This window comes from Camelus ferus, chromosome 3 (assembly GCF_009834535.1).
Source record: "Camelus ferus isolate YT-003-E chromosome 3, BCGSAC_Cfer_1.0, whole genome shotgun sequence".
Lineage (NCBI taxonomy): Eukaryota > Metazoa > Chordata > Mammalia > Artiodactyla > Camelidae > Camelus > Camelus ferus.
Genome location: NC_045698.1, coordinates 92,161,860 through 92,184,463, shown reverse-complemented (window position 1 = coordinate 92,184,463; position 22,604 = coordinate 92,161,860). Strand labels below are relative to the sequence as shown.

General features: G+C 42.9%; 3 protein-coding genes across 6 annotated transcripts; 1 reads left to right on the top strand and 2 right to left on the bottom strand.

Moving 5' to 3' along the window:
• Positions 1-91: 91 nt before the first annotated feature.
• Positions 92-1,672, bottom strand: LEAP2 (liver enriched antimicrobial peptide 2). Its single transcript, XM_006179603.3, has 3 exons — positions 1,421-1,672; positions 1,081-1,220; positions 92-760 (listed from the first exon to the last, which is right to left on the bottom strand). The coding sequence occupies exons 1-3, from the start codon at positions 1,592-1,594 to the stop codon at positions 724-726; spliced, it is 351 nt and encodes a 116-aa protein (XP_006179665.3). The 5' UTR covers positions 1,595-1,672; the 3' UTR covers positions 92-723.
• Positions 1,673-6,420: 4,748 nt separating this feature from the next.
• Positions 6,421-7,767, bottom strand: LOC102522632 (cytochrome b-c1 complex subunit 8). Of its 3 annotated transcripts, none has more exons than XM_032476728.1 (3): positions 7,619-7,767; positions 7,285-7,452; positions 6,421-6,618 (listed from the first exon to the last, which is right to left on the bottom strand). In XM_032476728.1, exons 2-3 carry the CDS (start codon positions 7,436-7,438, stop codon positions 6,524-6,526), a joined length of 249 nt encoding a protein of 82 aa, XP_032332619.1. In that variant the 5' UTR covers positions 7,439-7,452; positions 7,619-7,767; the 3' UTR covers positions 6,421-6,523. The 3 variants fall into 3 exon arrangements, with proteins under 3 accessions (XP_032332619.1, XP_032332618.1, XP_032332620.1); XM_032476727.1 differs by having other exon boundaries at positions 7,602-7,753; XM_032476729.1 differs by having other exon boundaries at positions 7,610-7,737.
• A 1,993-nt stretch (positions 7,768-9,760) lies between these two features.
• GDF9 (growth differentiation factor 9) lies at positions 9,761-12,799 on the top strand. 2 transcript variants are annotated; one of them, XM_032476726.1, is made up of 2 exons: positions 9,761-10,157; positions 11,727-12,799. In XM_032476726.1, exons 1-2 carry the CDS (start codon positions 9,761-9,763, stop codon positions 12,362-12,364), a joined length of 1,035 nt encoding a protein of 344 aa, XP_032332617.1. In that variant the 3' UTR covers positions 12,365-12,799. The 2 variants fall into 2 exon arrangements, with proteins under 2 accessions (XP_032332617.1, XP_006179664.2); XM_006179602.2 differs by having other exon boundaries at positions 11,400-12,799.
• Positions 12,800-22,604: the final 9,805 nt, after the last annotated feature.

Here is a 22,604-nt window from a genome sequence, read left to right as displayed (position 1 = left end):
ACAGAAACTCTGACCTGGCTGGCCATGGATCCTTCTGCATAGATGAAAATTCACCCTGCTTCAACAGAAATCTCAAACACATCCTTTTTGTTATTCTTGGTGCCTTGGGCTTTTATTGTTTCATTAAACTAGGTTTTTCTTCCAGTTCTGCCTCTGTTCCTGGGCGAACTTGGGCACATCGTCAGGTCCTGAGTGCCAGCGTTGCCTATCTCTGACACCTCACTCAAGTTCTTAACATGGAGTGAAGGGCTAGGAGCCAGGGCCATAGCTGGTGAACTTGCTGAGGTTAGTCACTAGGTGTACTAAACTTTTGCCTTTAGCCTAGTGGTGTGTTTCTTTAAAAAAATTAATTCCCACTGCACTTTCCTGATTGAGAAGTTAACACATTGTTATTGTTAGGCAGTACTGTTTTTTCCATAGTATACAAAATGAATCCTTCCCTTCAAAAGTGTGAATTCCAGGCTGCCAAAATTTCCATTTCAGACATTTAATAGTATACATAGAAAAATAAACTCTTAAGTTCACAAGTTAAGTTATGCTTACCTACATACCAATATTCTAAGAAGGAACGGAGACCAATTTAAAGCATACATCTGTCTTTAAATATTAAAAACACAAGATTGCTTCACTTAAGCGTCTCCAGCCAAATGCAGTATGTCAGTATTCCATAGAACGGAGCGTTGTTGTAGGCGAGTGCTGTCCTCTTTTCCCCTGGTGTGTGCATCATTCCTGGGCCACACTCAGGGAACAGCGTCTTTTTCTGAGGGAAAAGAAAAGGTGATTTTTAAGACACAGATCTAGCAGTGCCCAGAGCACCCTCTGCTGCATTTCCTTCCTCTGCTTGATATCCGGGCTCAGGTTAGAGTGAAGAAAGGAAAGGCGCTGCTTTTTCATGGTACTTGTGTGGAGCTGTTCTTGGCTGTTAACTCTTGAGGGATTCTCCTCCATGGAGCTCCCAGCTTTAGCCCAGGCAGTCCTCTAGCCCAGTTTTATTCTTAGGTCTGTGTGTGTGCTGATGGCCCCTTTGCCCAGCCTCCCAGGCCTGTTGGGCCCAGCCCTGCTCCCAGGTTTGTGCAGTACCTGCATAGCTTTGTGATGCACTCAGAGTCGTCCTGGCAAGAAGCTCCAATGGGCCTGAGGTAAACCCCTCTCCAAAATGGGGTCATTCTCCTTGGCCTTCTCTTTGCTGAACTCAGTTCCGGTATTGGGGAGCCACCTACCTGTGGGGCAAAACACTCACCTCAGATATACAAGAGCTGACCCCCTGCTGTGCACTTGGAAGAACCCCACCTCCCCCCATGCTATAGACCCAGAGCAGAAGGACCATTCCTCAGGACTGAATCTGGCTCTCTGAAGTTCTGCCCACAATTCCACCACCACCACCATCCCCACAACCCCAACATATGTATCCTTTCCTTACCTGGCCTAACAGCAACAGGCAGATCATAAGTACTGCGAAGAGTTTGAGGTGCCACATCTTGACGGGATATTGGAGCCTGAAAGCTGGGGACAGTTTCTGCATCCTTTTATAGACAAATCCGCCTCTTTTATGGTTGCCAGGTGAGATGGGGGCAAAGTTTATATTTACAGTCATGGTCAATTTAATGAGTTAATGTCTACCAGAGGAATCTGCTCAAGGCCTGTCTTTCAGGTACGTTGTATTTACCGATCCCTCGTCTGGACTTTGACTGTGTTGCTGGCTTGGATCTTTTCACTCATTTTACCAAGTCAGCACTGCCTCCTCCCCTTTGAAAAGCCACGTGAAGTCATTGAGGGAGACCAGGCACCTAGCCACATTTTGATTCCAAAATAGTTCAGTGAAATCATTCTATAATCAAAATAGAATTCAAATATTGAGGTCTTCAGAAATAATGTTGACCCCTTTCATCTTTGTCTAGAAAAGAAGTGCAGATACATTTTGTTATAGGCAGTGGGGTGAGGCCCTTATCTCCCTTCTGCGGGAGGATGCTTCAGCAAGCAGTGGTCTGCAGTGCCCTAGACCCCCGTTTATATGGATGGACTGTCATCCTAGTTATCTGTTCCACATCATCTCCCTAGAAGAGTCGAAACCCTGCTGCAGAAATGTTCAAAGTCTGTCCTACCTGCCACCTCCCGGGGAAAAGAAATCAGGACTGACTGATCTTTCAGTCATGGGTGAAGTGAATGAATGACTATTGGTTGGCTTTGTTTCCTTTTTAAAATAAAATGTAATGAGGAGACAGCAGGGGCTCCTAAAGCAGTGGGAGAGATTGGTGGTGGTGGTGACAAATGTTGCAAACCTGGAATTGTGAGCTTTTCTGCCAGCAGCTGACTGGGCTTTTTACAGAGGACATCCTTCCAGCAGGCTGAGGGAAGCAGGCATAGGGCTGAGATCTCTCCAAAGCTCAAAAACATCCACCAGCTCAAGTGGGAACTGCTGCAGGATTGTAGACCAAGAAAGGGAATGTACCTAAACCATGAGTAGTTATGGTACTCGTTAAATGACAGACATTTAAATAAATTTATGGGGAAAGGTGTGAATACTGAGTAAGGAGATTTGTAGGACTTTAGATCTGCCAGTGACCTGGAAGGAAAAGCCAAGAAAACAAATGCAACAAGATTCTTTTTGTGCCTAGTGTCTCCCCGAACACTTGGCTGATACCTCTTTGCAAAGCACTTCTCATCTTCAGAGTTTGGTTGTGTGGTAAGAGACTGCCTGTTCCCCAAGGGGAAGTGGAGGAGGTGCAGCACAGCTGGAGGTGGAATGGGATGGTCACCAGTCCTCTTGCCAAGGGAGAAGAGGGTGGTATGGTGGACATCGAAGCTGAGATTGGGTGGGATGTGATGCCACAGATCTGTCTGCCTGATTCCAGTCCTCTCAGGAACATGGAACCTGGCCTGGAGGGAGACACCACTGCTTGCACATAAGGATCACTGAGAAACAGAACTATGTCAAACCCACTTAACCAATCCTGCAAGTCTGAGACTAGGTAGCTGCTCTTCCATTTCTTTACTCCTGGCTTAGACACAGAATGACCCCAAGTAGGGGCTTAATTAAGTACTGTTGTGGGGTGGGGAAGAGGCTGTATGGTGACCTAGTGAACATTGGGTAAGAACACAAATCTGATTAGGTAAGCAAAAGACTGAACAACCTGTTGTCCTAGAGCCAGCAGGATCTGTGGACTCGGCGCCAGCCTCCCCTCAACAAGCCTGGAGTTGATGTGCCAAATGGGATTTGGAACCTGCTCATTCCAAAGAGATACCTTCTCATGAGCCTCCATTTCTGCCTTCCTGTACTTCAACCAAAATCAAAGTAGCCTTTTGTGTGAACATAAGCCAATACCACAGCTGAGGGAAGGGTCTGCTCTGAGTCCCCTCTGTGAGGGGAAAAAAGGACCATTCAGCGTGGGTGTGACAACACTGCAGAAGCCTTTGTGGCTCGAGCCTCTCTCTGCCTTGTGTGCTATCCCTCCTCCCAGAAGAAAAGATCCATTAGTTACTGCCTGTGGAAGGAATCACCGTGAGGGAAAGAATTTCAACATATGTCCACACTAACTCTGTAGTTGTTTTATTTAAGTATGGAGCAAAAATCAAACCTTTAAAAGCAAAGTGGCATCCAGACAGCTTTAAGTTGAAGTGATAGCAATTGTCCACAGCCATCCCACATCCTTGAGCAGAATCGTGAAGGCCTATTCCTGAAATTAAAAAAAAAATTTTTTTTAAATCCAGGCACTCTCTGCATTCAAGTACTTTGCTGAGTAAATCGATGCAAAACTACATGTTCCACCCTCCAGCAGAAAGGTCTCGGCAGCCTTTAATAGTTTGAGCCATAAGGAGAAAGAGTGCTTAGCTGGAAGGCAGGAGCCAGGGGCCTAGGTAGGGTAACTGACCAGGCCAGCCTTTCCCCTCTTTGGGCTTTAGTTTCTTGTTCTGTCGTGAGACAGGAGGATCTCTAAGGCCTCTCAGAACTCAACATGTTGGGGTTCAAGTGATTAATTTACAAGAAGTAAATGACTGAACACATTTGACAGCTTATACCTTGGTAACTCTTAATACAGCTCCTAGGGATTTTCTGTTTCTGAGATTAAGTGCCTAGAATGAAATGGGAGACAGAGGGCTTAGCTACATGAGCAGCTGTTTGAAACACATTCCAGGTGAATAGAAGATCACTAGGGCACAACAGTAACGGGAAACTTTTTTGCTATCCCTGAGCAGAAGGTACCTAATGAAAAATGAAAGACTCTGAAATGGAAAAACTTCCAGGTAAAACTTCAACAAAGGGTCAAAGTGTATTTGCTCTTTTGCTGGCTAGAACTGTCATGGACTTCTGGGCCTGCATCTCTGGGACTGTGGGCTGACTGGAGTCCCCTTTGCTGCATTCTGCAGCCCAGAGAGGAAAGCCCTGGGGGAGCAGGAGCACTGCTGGGGAAAAGGGCTAAAGGAACACCGGATTGTGCCCCAGCAGCAGGTGAAGGAGCATACTCCGGCTGGAGGCTCCAGGTGGGTGGGTTACAGGCAGAGGCCACAGCAGTGGTCTCTCTTCCTTAAGAGACTTCACCCACTTTCCTTTTTATGGATTTCTACAGATAGAATAGTCCATAAAATGACCCCAAATCCCACATCACATACGAGAGCACTGAGCTATGACAACTCATATTCCACACCCACCAGCACCCTGCTGCACAGAGCTCTGTGTCCCCAAGTTTAAAGAGGAAAGCCCTTTGGAAGGAGACAGGCTTAAAGCACCCTTAAACAATTTTATCCCAAAGCAGAAGCTCAGCACATGAAAGGGCTCAGAGAACCCCTCCTCAGTAAAGCACACCTGGAATAAAAGGATTCAGACCAACAGGCTCAGTGCCTGGTCTGGACTGAGGAAGAGTAAGTTGGATTTTGAGCTGGTATCTCAAAAGGACTCATAGAACCAGGAATAAAAGTCCAAGGGTAAAATGAAGCCAAGATGGGAGATGGTGGCCATCGCCCCTAGGAAGCTTGGGGCCAAAATCAGAGGGGAAAAATTCAGATTAATGTCCTGTTAAGGCAATCATCGATCTTCCCCTGGCCGTGAGCCTGTTCAAACAATACAAAGTTTAGGAAGGGTACATTCACAGCTTCTTCAGGTCCACAGCTTTCATTAGATTCTCAAAGGCGTCTATGACCCCAAAACACCGCAGTTCAAGCAGCAAGCCCTGGGAATAAACTTGGACAAAGAGCCAAACTGGAAAATTAGACTGTTTGGTGAGGCAAGAGTTTTCATCACACCACTGTCCTTTGTTAAGCTTGCACCATCCTGCCGGACTCTTCCATATCAGTCATTTCACTGTTACCTCAGCCCTAAGGCTCTGTATTATTAACACATCTATTTTATGGGTGAGAAGCTCAAAGCTAAGGAATGTGGATTTCTTGCCTGCATCACACAGTGAGGAAGCAACAAAGGATATGGGCCCAAGTCTGTCCACCTCAGCCTCACCTCCTTACCCTGTGTCACAATGCAATCTATCTTGGCCGATTTTTGTTTTGAGGTATTTTAATTTTGATTCCTAAAAGGCAGGAGCAATCATTAGAATAAATGAAGATATACTCTGGGCCAGAAGCTGAGCTCACTGTAAAAGTTGCTGCTCTGGACCCAAGTGTCCTTAGAAGAGAAGTTTCTAGAACTAGAGCAGGGAACCAGAAGCATACAACTGCCAGCACTTGTCCCCACCACCTCCTGGTGTATGGAACAGGGTATCTTTTTCCACCACAAAGATTGTTCAAAGGCTCTAAAACAGGGGTAAACTTTTTCCATAAAGGGCCAGAGAGTAAATATTTTAAGCTTTATGGACCACACATGGTTGAAATCCACCATTAGCAACCTGGTACAAACACAGCCAGTTTGCTGACCCTAGTTCTAGAGGCAAAGGAGTCACCTCACCCCTTCCTCTGACAGCCGACTTCCTCCCAGGCTAAGGCAGGCTTGCCTTAGGAGGAAAGGTGGTACAGCATAGCTCTCACAGCATGAACTTGCTTGCCAGACTCTACCATTCACTGGCTGTATAATTCTGGGCAAATTACTTATCCTCTCTATGCCTGTGTCCTTATTTGCAAATTAAGTGTAACAGTGATACTTACTTCAAGAGGTAGCTGTGAGGTTTAAAACACTTTTATTTGTGTAAAAGGCTAAGAAAAGTAATTACATAATGACAATACAGTTACTAGATTTTATTGTCATTGTGGCAGCGGAGGCTGGGAGCCAACGTTCCCTACAATACATGCCATCCACAGGAGTAGCTGCAGCTACTGTTTTGTAGATTACAGAACAAGGGGTGAGCCACAATCCTTCACCAAACTCAGAGACTGGCCAAAATTGTTCAGGCCTCATGCTGGAGAGGGGAGTTTATGAACTTGAAAATTAGCAGACACATCCAAGGACTCTGCTCATAAAAATGCAAAATCACAACAGTGTAGCCCATAATAAGTTTATTGTGTCTTCAGGACACTACAATGTAGACTCCTCTCCCAGAGAAGGGTCTTTCAGAGACAAGGAACCATTATCCAGATGAGCTGCTCATTTGTCATTTTCATAAGTAGCTGGATTCTTCCTTTTCGATCTCTCAAACTCTTGGGTTCCCCACGTGTAGAGAAGATAAAACGCTACAAATGCTATAAAAATAAAAAATGAGAGTAAGCAGTGAGCACATATAAGGCACAAGGGTCCCAGTCCTCATTTCTGACTCAGCATATTCTGCCCTCCTGTCTCTAGTTTTTAAGAAAGCACTCTTAAACCAGATCAGGAAAGGCTGCATTACACACACATTTTACAGGTGGCCCAAAGAAAGGAGTTCACCGAGGAAAATTTGTTACCAAATCTTCCCTATCTCTCCCCTGTTGCACATTTTAAAATACTTTAATGAGATAACAGATCAAGTTCACACAACATAAACATCATTTAACCATTTTGAAATGTACACTTCTGTGAGTTTCAGCAAATTCACAATATTGTGCAACTCGCATCACCATCTGTTGCACATTTAACACAGAACAGTTCATCTCTAAAAAAGAAGTGGGTAAAGATGACCTCAGATGGAGACGATGGAGTCACATAAGTGACCTTGGGCCAGTCCTTTTAAGTTCTCCGTGACTCACTTCCCTCATCTGTAGGATAGGGAGGATGCTATGACCAGTTCAAGGGCCTTCAAGAATATCCAGTGAGAAAACGTGTGCATGGCAAGCTGCAGGGCGCCCGCCCGTCGCAGAGCGCTCACTGAGGGGACCCGCCGTTCCCACGGTGGATGGAAGTCCAGACCCCCGCCTAGCCAAGGAACTCACGCGGCGCGACCCTAAGGATGCACGCCCGAGTGCGGCGCAGCACGTTGGGGATGCCCTTGCTGAAGTAGTTCGGAAAGGCGCGCTGCTCGAAGGGCGACAAGCTGTAGGTGATCACATGCCGCATCCGCGTCAGGTGCCCAAACTCGCGGCCCATGGTCGCAGCGGCGCCTGCAGTACGGAGGGAGGACAGACGCTGGGCTCAAGCCCGGGACGCGCCGCCCCCAACCCGAGACCCTCCCCGGCGTCCCCCGTTTCTCCCAGCCTAGGCGGCGCCCCCACCCTCCCGAGGCCACCGAGATCGGGCGGCAGAACCTCACCCCCGCACCGAGGTCACCTCGCCCTCCACAGTACGGGATCCACCGGCCTCAGCCCGCCACTTCCGGTAGGGACGGGCGCCGCGCTAGGAGGCGGTGACGTCACTTCCGGGAGCGCAATTTCCCGGCCGTCTCCAGGGGGAGGCGCCGTTTCCTCCGTGCGGGAGAGAAGTGCCCTGGACAGGTGACGTGTGGTGGGCGGTGCTTGGGCGGGGGGTGGGGCCTAGCACGATTGGCGGGCACTGGGACGGGGGTACCCCCCGAGCCCCTCTAGCTTCTCTTGGGTCTTCGCCCTTCTGAGGAGCCGCTGGAGGCGGCCAGAGCTGGGCGGGACCAAGAGGTGAAGAGCAAGGTGACTGCCAACTTCGAGGGTCGAGACAGCCGCGCGCTAAAGGCCGGTGTCCTCCCGCGGTGGAGAGCGCCCCGGAGGCCGGAGGAGGTGCCGCCTGGCAGCCGACACGAGGTTTTATACGGTCCTGTCCAGTGGCTGGAACTGGGATCGGTTATGTTCAGACCATCATTGACCCCAGGACCCGAGTCAAGGACACGGATCTGGGACTTCTCTTGGCAGCCACCGGATTACAGTGGCAGAGTGTAGACTTTTCCAGGAGAGATTAAAACGTTTCCTCAAATCCAGCCACAACAGACTTCACATAATTGTCCAGCAACTGCTGAACAACTGTTAGTGGTGGGAGGAGGGAAGGAAGAGGCGACCTTCACAGCAGCCAGCTCTCCCCTCTCCACGACAGGGCTTGGCCAGGGACGGACTGTCAGGTTGCCCACAATTCGCTCCACTTCCCAGGGAGGGAGGCAGGAACGTGTGTAAGGCGATATCATTTTTGGGAAAGTGCTTTCTACTTAAGAATGCTGCTGTCCTGTGCAGCTGACTGACTTTCCCACTTGATGCAGCATGTCTGTACCTGTTTTGTTCATGGAATTGCTAGCCGTATGTAATCTAGATCCAAGTTTGCATTCAACAGTTTGAGTGCGTTTTATAACCCTGCTTACCAGTGACCGGCTAGGGGAAGCTTGGCAGGCAATGAACTTAAAATTTACAAATATACCTTAGTTTTATCAGCCCAGGCCCTGCATAGACTGGTTCTGTATCTTGTACTGTGAGTGTAGGTTGACTTTCTCTCAGAAAACAGTCTCCTTAGGGGTGGCACTGGATATCCTCTCATTTCAGCTATCCAAGGTGCACCCTTGTCTCATTTTTCTGAAACATAATCTCTAACCTGATCTCCGCTCAGAGGCAGAAACATAAATACTTACAAGAGTTAAGAACAAAAATACCCTAGCAAATTCTACCACCATTTGAGTGATTAATGAAAAACAAATAAAACTTTATTTTCTAGCACCTGCAAAGACGTATAGAATAGACCTTTCAAGCAAAGTTTGTGTAGGCAAATGTGCAGACCAAAGTGAAGGCATCAAGGTGTTATAAAATGAGTCAAGATTAAAGGTGACATCCTCCTTTTTAAGGCATGTTGCAGTAATCCAAGTACATATCCTTATTAAGCTACCTCAGAGAACTATGCAACTTAGCAGTTTTCTGCTCTCTGGAATTTCAATGCCAATTGCGACTTTCTCTCACCCTCCAAATCAGCATGCAGTAAATAATTATTCTAAGCACCTGAAAATGGGAGCGGTGGGGAGGATAAAGAAGAGTAAACCCAATACCATAAATTGCATACCCACAGATCTGCCAAACATTGTGAATAATTAGCTTTTCCATATGCCTTGGAAGTTTCAGCAAATACCTAAGGAACATTTTAAGAATCCTACTCGCTCTGAAAAAATGAGTGGTTTTATTTTAAGATCACTCCTCAATTTCTCTTAGCCTTTCAGCTACATGATTAGACCATTAGTATAATGATAACTTAAGACATTTTAAATAAATGCCAGGGAAAAGGAAGAGGAAAGCTAAATAACCAAATATATCCATATGTAAGGAGGACAAATTGGATAAATAGGGTTCTGTCAGGTGTTTGACATATAGCTGATAGAACTATCTTCAGCTGGGCATCCTTGAGGTCTGATTACAGAAGTGAACCTAGCCCACCCACACACCTAAATTTTATTTAAGAGACCAACCGAGGCTCTTCCTGGTTTGTAGGAAGACTGGTATGGGGAAATGTGCTCCTTGCTAATTCTTCCAAGCCATGGCACTTCCCAGCAAATTCTTCCTTTGGTTTTGCTGCTTTGCTTGGCTCTATTTTCCTATTAGCCTTGGTTCTCAGGCTTCTAGCAGAGAAGCTCAGATTGCCGCTAGTGCTGCATTGGAATCTGAGGCTCAGCCTTGGTCTTTGCTACAGCCTCTAGATGAGAGACACAGATCTGGCCTCCTTTCCCCTCTCTTCAGAGTTCTCTATGATGGGCCAGATGGGGCCCCTAGGCTGCAGCCAGACGCCAGAGCTTTGCGCTACATGAAGAGGCTCTATATGGCATATGCTACCAAGGAGGGGATCCCCAAATCCAACAGAAGTCCCCTCTACAACACTGTTCGGCTCTTCACCCCCTGTGCCCAGCACAAGCAGGCTCCTGGGGACCAGGCAACAGGTGTGTAGGAGCAGATTGGGTAATGGGTAGAGGGAAGATGATAGACCTTCTCCTTTCCATTACAGAAAGGAGCTGTGTTTTGCGCCTTGAACGGCATTTTACTTTGCAATTATTCAATATCAAAATCCAAGCAAATCTGGTACTTGAACTTACTGTTTCCTCCTTATGTCCTCATGAGTTACGGTGGGTTAATATGATAGAATTTTAGAGCTAGAAGAGACTTAATGGCTCAGTAGGCTGATGAAAGTGCTGCTAGGGTTAGTGTCTTGTCCAGGGTCACAAAATCAAGACTGGAAACCAGGCATTTTGACTTCCAGTTGCTTATTCTTCCCATTCTACCAATGCTGGACTGGAAATGAGCCTAAAATACCTTTTACAGCTATTGGTGTGCTTTATGAAACAGAATGTTTTCTCTGTAGTTTTTGCTGTGAGTGGAAAGCTTAAGTCCCAGTGGATCTTTGTAAGAACGCAGTGTTAGCTGACAGTCTTGGGTGTGTGAGAGAAGGGAGCAGCACTATAAAAAACAAAAACAATATTCACTAGCTCCTGACTTCTAACCCAGCAGGTCAGTTGTGGCTCGTTAAAACCCTTCTTTGATGTCCTATTTTATTATAGTGGGTTTTTGAGCGTCTGTTGTCAGTCTCAAGTGTTCCCAATTAACATAGACAGTAAGTTTTCTTTATTGACTCTTTCAATAAGGACTTAGAATGCCTTAACAAGCCTGGTAAGTGTTTTTTCTTTTTTTCCCTAAGTTTTTGGGTGGGGAGCTAATTAGGTTTTTAATTTATTTTTTAATGGAGGTACTGGGGCTTGAATCCAGGACCACATGCATGCTAAGCACACACTCTACCACTGAGCTATACCCTCCCCCTGCCACTAAGTGTTTATTTTGGTGTAGTTTTCCCTTTACAGACTCTCCAAGAGAAAAATAATGCTTTCCTTTTTAGCATTCCCTGTGTTTGGAGCAAATTATTTAGATTCTGAAACTTCAGAATGTAGAGACCCCTGTTTTAATTTATCACCAAAGCGGCTCTGACTTCCTGGTGATAAAGTACCCAGCTGTAAGCGCTGATTATCTGCTTTTTCTTCATAACTCCCATCTCACCCCCGCTTTTGTTTTGAGGCTTGAGAAAGTGGGAAAAGAGGGGCAAAAGCACATACTGAGGTACTAACTCCTTGATTTGACTTCCTGCTATGTTCCATTTGTATTGAGCACTACTGGTGGATTGTTTTTCTTCTCAGGAACCCTTCCATCAGTGGACCTGCTGTTTAACCTGGATCGTGTTACTGCTGTTGAACATTTACTCAAGTCAGTCTTGCTATACACTTTCAGCAATTCCGTTGCTTTTCCTTCTCCTGCTAAATGTGTGTTTAACCTGGTGATTAAAGAGCCAGAGCTTTCTAGCAAGACTCCCCCTAAAGCTCCAAACTCATTTACCGTTAACTCACAGTTTGAATTTAGAAAGAAATACAAATGGATTGAGATTGATGTGACCGCTGTCCTTCAGCCCCTAGTGGCCTCCAACAGGAGGAGTATTCACATGTCTGTAAATTTTACATGTCTGACAGCCCAGCCGCAGCGTCCTTCAGCACAGAAAAGTCCACTTCATACGACTCTCCTGGTGCCCCCCTCACTGCTTTTATATCTGAATGACACAAGTGCTGAGGCTTATCACAGGCGGTATTCCCACCACCATAAAAGGAGGCCTTCACATGTTCCTGACCAGAAGGGAGGGCTGTCCACTTATCCCACGGGAGAAGAGGCTGCTGAGCCTGTAAGAGCTTCCCGTCACCGGAGAGATCAGGAAACGGTCAGCTCTGAATTGAAGAAGCCTCTGGTTCCAGCTTCACTCAATCTGAGTGAATACTTCAGACAGTTTCTTTTTCCCCAGAATGAGTGTGAGCTCCACGACTTTAGACTTAGCTTTAGTCAGCTGAAGTGGGACAACTGGATTGTGGCCCCACACAAATACAACCCTCGATACTGTAAAGGGGACTGTCCGAGGGCAGCGGGACATCGGTACGGCTCCCCGGTTCACACCATGGTGCAGAACGTCATCCACGAAAAGCTCGACCCCTCAGTGCCGCACTCGTCCTGTGTGCCTGCCAAGTACAGTCCTTTGAGTGTTTTGACCATTGAGACTGATGGCTCAATTGCTTATAAAGAATATGAAGATATGATAGCCACTCAGTGCACCTGTCGTTAACATCGGGCCCTCTAAACTAAAACCTTGAGCCTCTCAGGCAAAATAAATGCTGTGTGCCTATCTGTGCCTTCAGGAGAAAGCTTCGTGTGTCAGATCTCTATAAGGCAGTGTGCGTCGTGTAAAGGGGGGCCTGTGTAGATTAGCACATTCGGTGGTACCTGTCAGTGTAAAGGGCTAACATCTGCATTTTTTATTTCCAAGTGTAAATGAGTTGCCATTATTTTGGAGAGCTTTAAATTTTTTTCCCTGAGTTATTTTTTTCTTTTCGGAGGAGTCTTGTTTTTGACGTAAAAACTTAATTAGCATAAATTGTGGTTGGGATTGCAGCACTGAATAGACAATTCAGAGTGCTGTAGTCTTGTTTAATGGAAGAATAAATTTCTGTCAGTGGCAAAAATTGTGTGTAACTTTAATTAAAGATTTGCTTTTTAATTGTCATTTGATGGGGAGAGAAAGTATATTGAAAAGCTAGTCTTGGCTCAACTTTTTATCCCTTTTGCCGAGTGAAAGATACTAACTTCTCCCTAAATCCCCATCAGGTGAGAGTCCCTAGACTAGAGAATATGCAATGTAACCCATTTCTGTTGTATTTGTGATTGGTGCTAACTTTGCTCCTTAGATGGCTAGTGTAAATCAGCTGACTCACATCAAACAGTAACATTTGTCCCATTTATTTAAAGGAAATTGCTTGCAAATTTTCCCAAGAAAATGCAGTGTTCAAGATTTTTTTTGAAATGTACCATCTCCTTTATATAGTTAAAATTTCTGACCCTTTGGAAGGAGGTCAAGAAGCACTTTTTCCTTTGTTGGTTGGTTTTTGCTGCTTTCCCTCAGCTCCTATCACTCCACCCCCATAGATTTTTTCCAGGTGGATTTAGTACTGTTAGCACTAAATGAAGTTGGCAGCGGCTAGGTTATGTTACAGAGCGGGCCTTGTTTGGGTATGAGGGCTTTCCTGTAAAATCTACCCTGAGAGAGCCCTGGAGGTACAGAGTTGGGGCTAATGCAGTGATTTCTGTTTCAGAGTTCGTAAAACCCTGCTCTACAAACTAAGATCGTAAGAAGTACTTCTTGTAAATGATCTTTGCTTGGTGCTTAGTGTCTAAAGAAGTCAGCTGGGATTTTGATTTAAATTAGTTAGAGATATATTGTCATCTTAACAATGTTAAGTCTTCATTCCACAAACCTGGGATGTTTTCCATCTATTTAGTTCCTATTTTCGTTTTTTTCAACAATGTTTTGTTTTTTAAGTATGATTTGTGCTTTCCACTGTTAAATTGATTTCTAGGTATTTTGTTCTTTTTGATGCTATTGGGAATGGAATTTTTTTTTTAAATTTCTAAACGTTATTGAAGTATAGTCAGTTTATGATGCTGTGTCAATTTCTGGTGTACAGCATAATGTTTCAGTCATGCATTTACATACATATATTCCTTTTCATATTCTTTTTCATTATAGCTTACTAGAAGATGTTGAATATAGTTCCATGTGCTATACCGTAGAAACGTGCTGATTACCTATCTTATATATATTAGTTAATATCTATAAATTGGAATTGTTTTCTTAACTTCATTTTTTAATTGTTTCCTAGTGCTATGTTGCATACACATTACTGCACATACAGACAGAAATGCTCTATTACCTGCTCATGATTTTTTTCCTCTAAAAAACATTTTTCAGAAAAATAGGATGGAAAACAAGTTTTTAGGTGGCCCAATTTCCAAATAACTTTGCCATCTTGTGTAACCTGAAGGAGTCATTATTTGTAAATGATGTTGCAAGTATAAGAGAGAAATGGTATTTCAAGGGTTTTGAATCATCCTCTGTCATTCCTAGCAGTATAGAATGGCAAGGGCATGAGTAATGGTGGGAGGATACAAATGAGCCTATTTGAAAGTAAATCTCCTTGAAATATGGCTGTTGTCAAATGGACAGAATGGAATCTATCAACTTTAAGGGTTCTTCATAGCTCCCCAGTTACCCTAAACTGACTTTTTCCCCCTTGAAACAGGGGAATTTGTTTTGCTTTGTTGTTTCTGTCTTTTTCCACGGCCTAGTTCTGTGGCTGAGTAAGGAATATGGTCTGTAATCAGAAGGTTTTGAAAAGAAGAAAATGAAGGGGTGGTTCTGATGGAAGTTAAGTATTAGTCAATGCCAAAACGAGGACTAGAAAAATAGTCCATCCGTATAGGTAAGTTCTAAAATTGACTTCAGACACTTAGGCACAGTGTGGTGAGGCTACAGCTGAGTAATGATAGCTCGAAGAACTCTAAGCTTGCCGCCTCCCCCTCCACCCTTAGGCTTCATTTGTAAATCTAGTCTCTTTCATTCATTGTACAGTGTTAATACTCAGGGCTTATATATCTGCTACATTTAAACTTCAAAGATTCTCTTCTACACAATTGAGGAGGATCTAATAGTCTCCCAACTGCCTCCTCCGTATGAAACCTGTTTTTCTTCGGTTACTTTGATAAAAGCTACTGCTTTAGAAAATAAATGGGAAAGGACAACAGTGATTTCGATCTGGAAATTCAAGGATGAGGCTACATCTACCTTAAATAGATGCATTCAGGTTTGGAATTTAGTCCAGATGAGATAGGAGGTCACCTAATGTGATGAGTGCCTTAGTGTGCCAAGGAACAATGGGCCATGTCAGGAGCTGGGTTCACCTTCAGCTCTGAGTTTCCTGCTTTTATCAGTTTAAATCAACTCCTGTGTTACGTTAAATACTTGGCGTTTTCCTAATCAGCTTCAAGGGCAGCAGCCACTGAATGTGATTTAGAACTCAGTTTAGACAGCCTCTGGGAAAAATGAAGTTCTGGCATAAGGCAAAGGAGGGAGGTATTCATGGCTATATAAGCCATAAAGGAGAGATGCTCCGATGAAAGAACTTGTTTTATCTCAAAACTTTAAGCAGTGGATTTTAATTTGCAACTTCGGAGGGATTTTAACTTATAAAATAATTGAAGTGAAATTAAAACATTGAAAATATTCTTTAGATTATTTAGAGGATGTAAATCCCCAAAACATTTCTTAGGTATATAGATTGGCTAAATGGATTGATACATTAGAAAACTAAGCTGTTTTGTAAATTAACTGTTCTCTAAATATAAACACAACCAGGAGATTCGGACACTCAATCCTTTACCAGAATTGACAAGTGAAGTAGGTTCTCTTCATGTGGTTAATTACCAAACCACAGATTTACTAGTCAGTTTTTGGAAAGGGCCTAGATTTTTCAGTAAGACTAGGACTATTTCAGTATCCATTTAAATAACAGGATTTTATAGCTGGCCTGACAGTATTTCTCTGCCCTACCTTACTATGTAATACAATTTGTATGGAAGCACTGAGTAGTGAGTTATGTGTAGATAAGGGCCACTTGTACATTTTGGACATCTTAATAAGAATAAATGCTTTGTGAATGGTTTAGAGTCATTTATAGGCCTGTGTTTGGTGCTGAAGTCTTTGCACATGGGAATGCTATAACGGGGAGTGTTAGGGGTTTGCAGCCTGTGCCTGAATGTCATTTGGGCCTTCTCAGAAATAATTAGCCCGTTGAATAAATATTTATTGAACCTTGACTATGCGTCAGCTACTGTGTGTGGTTAAGAACAGAGTCTGATGTCCTCAGCTCCAGGAAAAATAGGTCACATACCAGAAATGGAGACTTCCTTTTTCACCCTAAGTTCCATCAGTGAGCATGTGTCACCTTAGAACATTCTCTGGAGAAAGACATTTTGGGGGTTGTACTACATAAGCTGGCTGAATGAATACTAAATTATCTTACTTCGAGAATTTCTTAAATTAAACTTTTAAAAGATAATGAGATTCACATGCAATTGTAAGAAATAAAGAGGGGAGGGTCTATCTCAATTGTAGAGTATGTGCTTAGCATGCAAAGGGTCCTGGGTTCAATTCCCCAGTACCTCCACAAAATAAATAAACCTAATTACGTCCTCCTCCCCCAAAAGAGAAAGAGACACCGTATATCCTTTATCCAGTTATCTCAATGATATTTTGCACAGCTATAGCATACTGTCACAACTAGGGTATTGACATTGTTACACTAGGTTAGAATTTTTCACAATTGAAACTTACTTGGGTCAAGGGAAATGCTGACCCTAACATCAATGAAGTTTCGATACCTCCTGATGGAATTAATGGTTCAGCATTTTTTCATCTTAACATTTTACCTCTACCCTTGAAACTTTGAGTCTTTTAAACTACAAATACCTATTCAGTAAATATTTCTTGGGCACATTTGGGCCAGGGACTGCTCTAGATGCTAGTGTAAGGATGGTAAACAAGATAGACATGGCACTTGCTCTCAGGGAACTTCTGTTACAGTGAGGAGAGACGGGCAGTAAACAATTAAACAACATAAGCAGCCATGTACTTCTCGGCAGAACAAAGGGAGATGAGAACAAGCTTGCCTTCTAAGACCAGAAAGAACTGGGTATAACAAGTAAGTGAGGAAGGAGAGAGAGTGAGTGGATCGCCAAGTGGAGTCAGAGAAGATGAGGTGGAAGAAACCAGCAGAGCAGAGGATACAAGGGCAAGTCAGACAGCTCAAGGGGATGGGATTTTTATGCCAAGTTCAATAGGAAGCCCTTAAGAGTGTTTAATCGAGGGCCTAAAATGGTTAGATTCATTTTTTAAAAGATCATTGCAGTGTTCTGTGTTTGACAGACAAGTCTTAAGCAGGGAAACCTTCTGGGATTTAGGGGGCTATTGTCATGGTCCAGGTGAGAGGAGATACTGTCTACGTGTCTTGACAGTGGAGAATGGGATGCAGAGACATGAAAAAACTTGGAATTTATTTTTGTGGCTTCTGTTTGTTACTTGGCCTGTCTCTCTGAGGTTGTAGGATGGCAATCTTCTACTAAGAGAGGAAACTTAGGTCCTTACAGTGAAATGAGAGGGTAAAACTTACTCCATTCCCTGGCTTCATATCCCCACCCACATGAGCTGCCTCTTAATTATGATTTTTCTTCTGTATGTTTTTTTCTTTCAGTTTGGAGGCTTTTCTCAAATGTCTTTTGTTGTCCATTTATAAGAGTAAGGCTCTAGAAAGCTGTTGGAAGCTCTGCATTAGAGTGTGGGATATGTTAATTAATGGGCCCTTCGGTTTGAAGCCTCTCTGTTTAAATTTTTCCTCAAAAGAATTGGCCGGTCTTCTGGTGAGAGGAAGATGGGGCAAAGATACATACCTATCTGGTGAAAATTGGTCATCTTAGAGCCCAGCAATGGAAAGGGCTACCTAATCCCTTTTTATCCCAATGTTGCATCTCTTACCCCAGTCTTCACCATGCCTGGAGTTCATTTGTCTGGAGCCTCTTTGCTTCAACTCTTGCACAGAATCAATCCCTAGTCTCTTGCTGGGCTGGGGGAGGGGTGGTCCCTTAGTTGCTTGGGATGGGTCCAGCTGTTCCTGCTGCAGACTTGGGCAGTACCCACTCACAGTCATAGGTGGCACCTCCGCATTCCACGGCACACGGCATCTTCATTTCCTGAGCTTTCCCAGGGTTCTGTGCTATGACTCACCTAGGTTCTCCTTGATGTCCCCACCCCTGCCAGGTTTAGATTTCCTTTTTAATTAGCTCTGCTCACTCTTCTGGCCAATTTTCAGCCCAAAACTTTGTTCACACATCTGCAGTGCTCACCTCACCTACTCTTTGCCCTATGGGTATATTTGATATTCACTTCTTCTAATGTTAGTGGGAGGGACTAGAGATAAATGCATGTGCTCAGCTCTCCAAATCAAAAAGGGGCACTTCTTTAAGTACCATGTCAAGTCCTTGTTCAAATCTCTACTTAGAGAAAGTAGGTAAGAAAACGTCTATAGCAAATTGTAGTCCCTTTGTGACCTGCAAAGAACTTTCTACATGTTGTCTATTTGATGACTTCTTTTTTTTTAGTTTTTTTTAACATTTTTATTGACTTATAATCATTTTACAATGTTGTGTCAAATTCCAGTGTAGAGCACAATTTTTCAGTTATACATGAACATATATATATTCATTGTCACATTTTTTTTCTCCATGAGCTAACATAAGATCTTGTATATATTTCCCTGTGCTATACAATATAATCTTGTTTATCTATTCTACAATTTTGAAATCCCAGTCTATCCCTTCCCACCCTCTGCCCCCTTGGCAACCACAAGTTTGTATTCTATGTCTATGAGTCTATTTCTGTTTTGTATTTATGCTTTGTTTGTGTGTGTGTGTGTGTGTTTTTTTTTTTTTTTAGATTCCACATATGAGTGATCTCATATGGTATTTTTCTTTCTCTTTCTGGCTTACTTCACTTAGAATGACATTCTCCAGGAGCATCCATGTTGCTGCAAATGGCATTATGTTGTCAGTTTTTATGGCTGAGTAGTATTCCATTGTATAAATATACCACATATTTGATGACTTCTTTAAACTCCTGCATCTAATCCTCGTCCCGTGAGTTTTGTGGAAGGAAAGTAGAAGGGAGTCTGAAGCAGGAGAACATCTAAAATTTGGACTGTGTACCATATTTAACAACAACAACAAAAAAGTAACTCATTAGACAGTATTGACTAGCAGGACCAAACTACTTACCAATAAACAATCTCAAATTTTGCCTAAACATAGAAAAACAGTTCAATTGTAACTGTGGAAAAGGAGCTTAACAGGTTATTTTAATAAGCAAAATAAAGGTTAATGTGCCCAACTTCCATTGCATCATTTGCCAGGAAAATTTATGCTGCAAACTTTGTAAATCATTGCATAATTGGAGGAGAAACCATTCAGGATCATAAGTTTTCATTGTGTTCATGCCCTTGGCCATTACCAGTCTGTGAAATGTTTGTAAAATGTTAAAGCAGGGTTGTGGAGTTGAAGAAATCTTGGGGATTTTCTGAGTTGATGCCACACATTGAGCACTTTCTAGAACTAAAGTGTTCATGACTTCATCTTATTCAGCTCCTTCAACAAAACTCCAGGCAAATGAACTAAAAAGAGTAGTAGGTAGGTACACCCCAGGGAACAGAGTAGCTAAAAGCATGAGCCCTGGCTATACTTTCAGGCAAGTGAGCTAACATCTCTGAACCCAGTTTCATCATCCTTAAAATGGGGATACAAATAGAACCTCTTTTTTTCTATTTTTTAGGGTTGTGAGGATTAAATAAGTTAATACACGTAAAGAGCTTAGAACAATATCAGGCAAACAGATTCTCACAAAGCGCTGCTTTTATTAGTACCACCGTAACTCAGATGCTCTGAAGCTGTGCCATCCAGTACGGTAGTCATTCACACGCTATGTGTGGCTATTGAGCATTTAACATGTGGCTTATCAAAGTTGACATGACCTATGAATGTAAAATACACACCAGATCTCAAAGATGGGATGAAAAAAAGAATGTAAAATATCTAATTTTGTTACATTGGTTGCATGCTGAAAAGGTAATATTTTGATTTATTGGATCTATTTGGATATAGTAAATATGTATATGTATATATTTAATATATATTAAGATTTATTTCACCTGTTTCTTTTTTTCCCACTTTTTTAATGTGGCCATTAGATACCATCAAACTACATATGTGGCTCATATTCTCTTTCTATTGGACAGCACAGCAGTCTCTTCCTCATGTGATTTCACTCTTAACTCCACCCTGATACGGCCCCCACAAGGAAGAGCTCATGACACTTAAAAAGCACATAAATTATACAATCGGCCCTCTGTATCAACTAGGTTCTGCATCTGGATTCAACCAATCTTGGGGTGTGCAACCCTCATATATGGAGAGCTGACTGTATACATCGCTTTCTATATGGGACTTGAGCATCATGGATTTTGGTATCCGCAGGGAGTCCTGGAACCAATCCCCCTGGATACTGATGGAAACACTGTGTATTTACTAAGCTGATAAATTTCCTTCCTCCTAGCTTTCTCTTTTGAATAATAATTGATACTCAAATGTACTTCTTTCCCACTACGGAACTGCCCAAGCCTGGGAGAATTATCAATGGTAAAAGGTGATTCACAGCTCTTGCTGCTGAAAATAGTCACAACAATTTGAGGAAAGAGGCTCAGATTGATATACATATGTCTAGCATGTGTTAATTTTCTGTAGCTACCTTTGGAGTGTAGTTCTTAGGGGCTGTCTGATTATCTGTCCTTTCCAAGTCAAAGGAACGGACAGAAACTTTGTTCTGCCAAACTTCTCTTTCTTCCATGCAACTACACACATGAAGCTGAGAACTACCACATAGATACACATACGGTGTCAGGGTTGGAATATGCCTTGACTTGATAGATCCTGGAAATAATTTAGATATTCTCAATACAGTTTTAAGTCACATCAAAATTTGTTAACAAGTAGCACTAGGCTATGTACTTTTGAACAGTCTCCTTGGTATTACTGCTAAAGACTCTTGTTTTAAAAAATAATTAGTAGATTTTAATTCCTGACTTGCAAGATGCTTTTAGGTCTGTGGGCAGATGGTGCTCTGAACTAGGGGGTAAATTAGTTCAAGAATGCATGAGCTTTCTTTCTGCTTTTAAATGCACACTCTTAAAATGTCAGAGTGGTTACAACACTTGGAGACCGTCTCTTGCTTTGTATGTGAAGATCTTGAGCAAGAATGGGCCAACATCAGCAACAACTGTTAGCCGTATATGTATATGTGTGTGTCTGTAATACATGTGCAGAGAGAAAAATTGACATACCCTAAAATTCACTACTTCAAAGTATACAATTTAGTGATTTTTAGTATACTCACAAGGTTGTGCAGTATCACTGATACCTAATTCCAGGACATTTCCATCATCCAAAAATGAAACATCATACCAGTTAATACTCTTCACACCCACTCCTCCCAGCCTCTAACAACCACTCTTGTTTTCTGTCTCTCCGGATTTGCCTCTTCTAGACATTTCATGTAAGTGGAATCATACAATATGGGGTCTTTTTGCCTGGTTTCTTCCACTTAGCATATTTTAAGGTCCATCGTTGTAGCCTGCATCAGTACTTAATTTCTTTTTATGGCTAAATAATATGCCATAGTATGGATATGCAACATTTTGTTTATCCATTCATCTGTTGATGGCCATTTGGGTTGTTTCCACTTTCTGGCTATTAGGAATAATGCTGCTATAAACATTCATATACATGTTTTTACATGAACATATGTTTTCAGTTCTCTTGGTTATATACCTGAGTGAAATTGCTGGCTCATATAGTAACTGTGTTGAATTTTTGATGAGCTGACAAATTGTTTCCAAAGCAGTTGTACCCTTTTTCATTCCCTGCAACAGTGCGTGAAGATTCCTATTTCTCTACATCCTTGCCAATACTTAATGTCTGTCTTTTGATTATAGCCATTAAGTGGGTGTGAAGTGGTACTTCGTGGTTTTGATTTGTATTTGATGTTGAGCATCTTTTCATGTGCTGATTGGCCACTTGTATATCTTCTTGGGAGATATGTCTATTCAAATCCATTGCCCATTAAAAAATTGGATTATTTGTCTTTTAATTTTTGAGTTGTAAGCTGTTAAGCATGATAAGGCGAGTCTAATTTAGATAAAGCACTCACTGCTCCAGGAAGAACAGAGAATGTCAGTTTGGCTTTATTTTTAATTCCTTTCAAGCATTTACTACAGTTTTTAAAAGAACCCTTGTTGGGGATGGGATAGCTCAAGTGGTAGAGCACATGCTTAGCATGCATGAGGTCCTGGGTTCAATCCTCAGTACCTCCTCTAAAAGTAAATAAGCCTAATTACTTACCCCTCTCCCACTAAAATAATTAAATAATACAGTAAGTTAAAAAGTAAAATGTTTTAAAAAATAAAAGAACCCTTGTTCACAGACTGTCTGTGCAATAGGACCTACTGCCATCACTAAAAAGATTATTAATCTACTTCTAAGAACCAATGCAGATGATTTGGAAACCCAAATGAACTCTCTTAGAAATCCTTTCTTCCATCCCAGCGGCTCCCAGACCTCTCTTTGCTGTGCCCCTTGTGAGTGACTGAAGCAATGTACCCTGCAAAGAAAGTAGCCCCTTCTAGTATGGCAAGACACATCTTTTTGTTAAAACCACCAAAAGGAGAAAGTGAAAGAAGAATTATAGGCATGTGTCAAAGCGCACTGGTGCGCGCGCGCACACACACATGCATGCTAATCACAGGGTCCCAGGGACCGAGGCCATCTTCGGGATGTTGCAACAGCTATGAAAGCACAGAATGGAGGAGTGTCACAGC

Excerpts from the sequence above, each read along its gene's own strand:
- LEAP2 (XM_006179603.3), bottom strand. The coding sequence starts at position 1,594 with ATGACTGTAAATATAAACTTTGCCCCCATCTCACCTGGCAACCATAAA. Across the intron at positions 1,221-1,420 it reads GCCTGTTGCTGTTAGGCCAG|GTAGGTGGCTCCCCAATACC; the intron begins GTAAGGAAAGGA and ends TTTGCCCCACAG. Across the intron at positions 761-1,080 it reads TGCATCACAAAGCTATGCAG|AAAAAGACGCTGTTCCCTGA; the intron begins GTACTGCACAAA and ends CTTTTCCCTCAG.
- LOC102522632 (XM_032476728.1), bottom strand. The coding sequence starts at position 7,438 with ATGGGCCGCGAGTTTGGGCACCTGACGCGGATGCGGCATGTGATCACC. Across the intron at positions 6,619-7,284 it reads CATCCTTAGGGTCGCGCCGC|CATTTGTAGCGTTTTATCTT; the intron begins GTGAGTTCCTTG and ends TTATTTTTATAG.
- GDF9 (XM_006179602.2), top strand. The coding sequence starts at position 9,761 with ATGGCACTTCCCAGCAAATTCTTCCTTTGGTTTTGCTGCTTTGCTTGG. Across the intron at positions 10,158-11,399 it reads TCCTGGGGACCAGGCAACAG|GAACCCTTCCATCAGTGGAC; the intron begins GTGTGTAGGAGC and ends TTTTCTTCTCAG.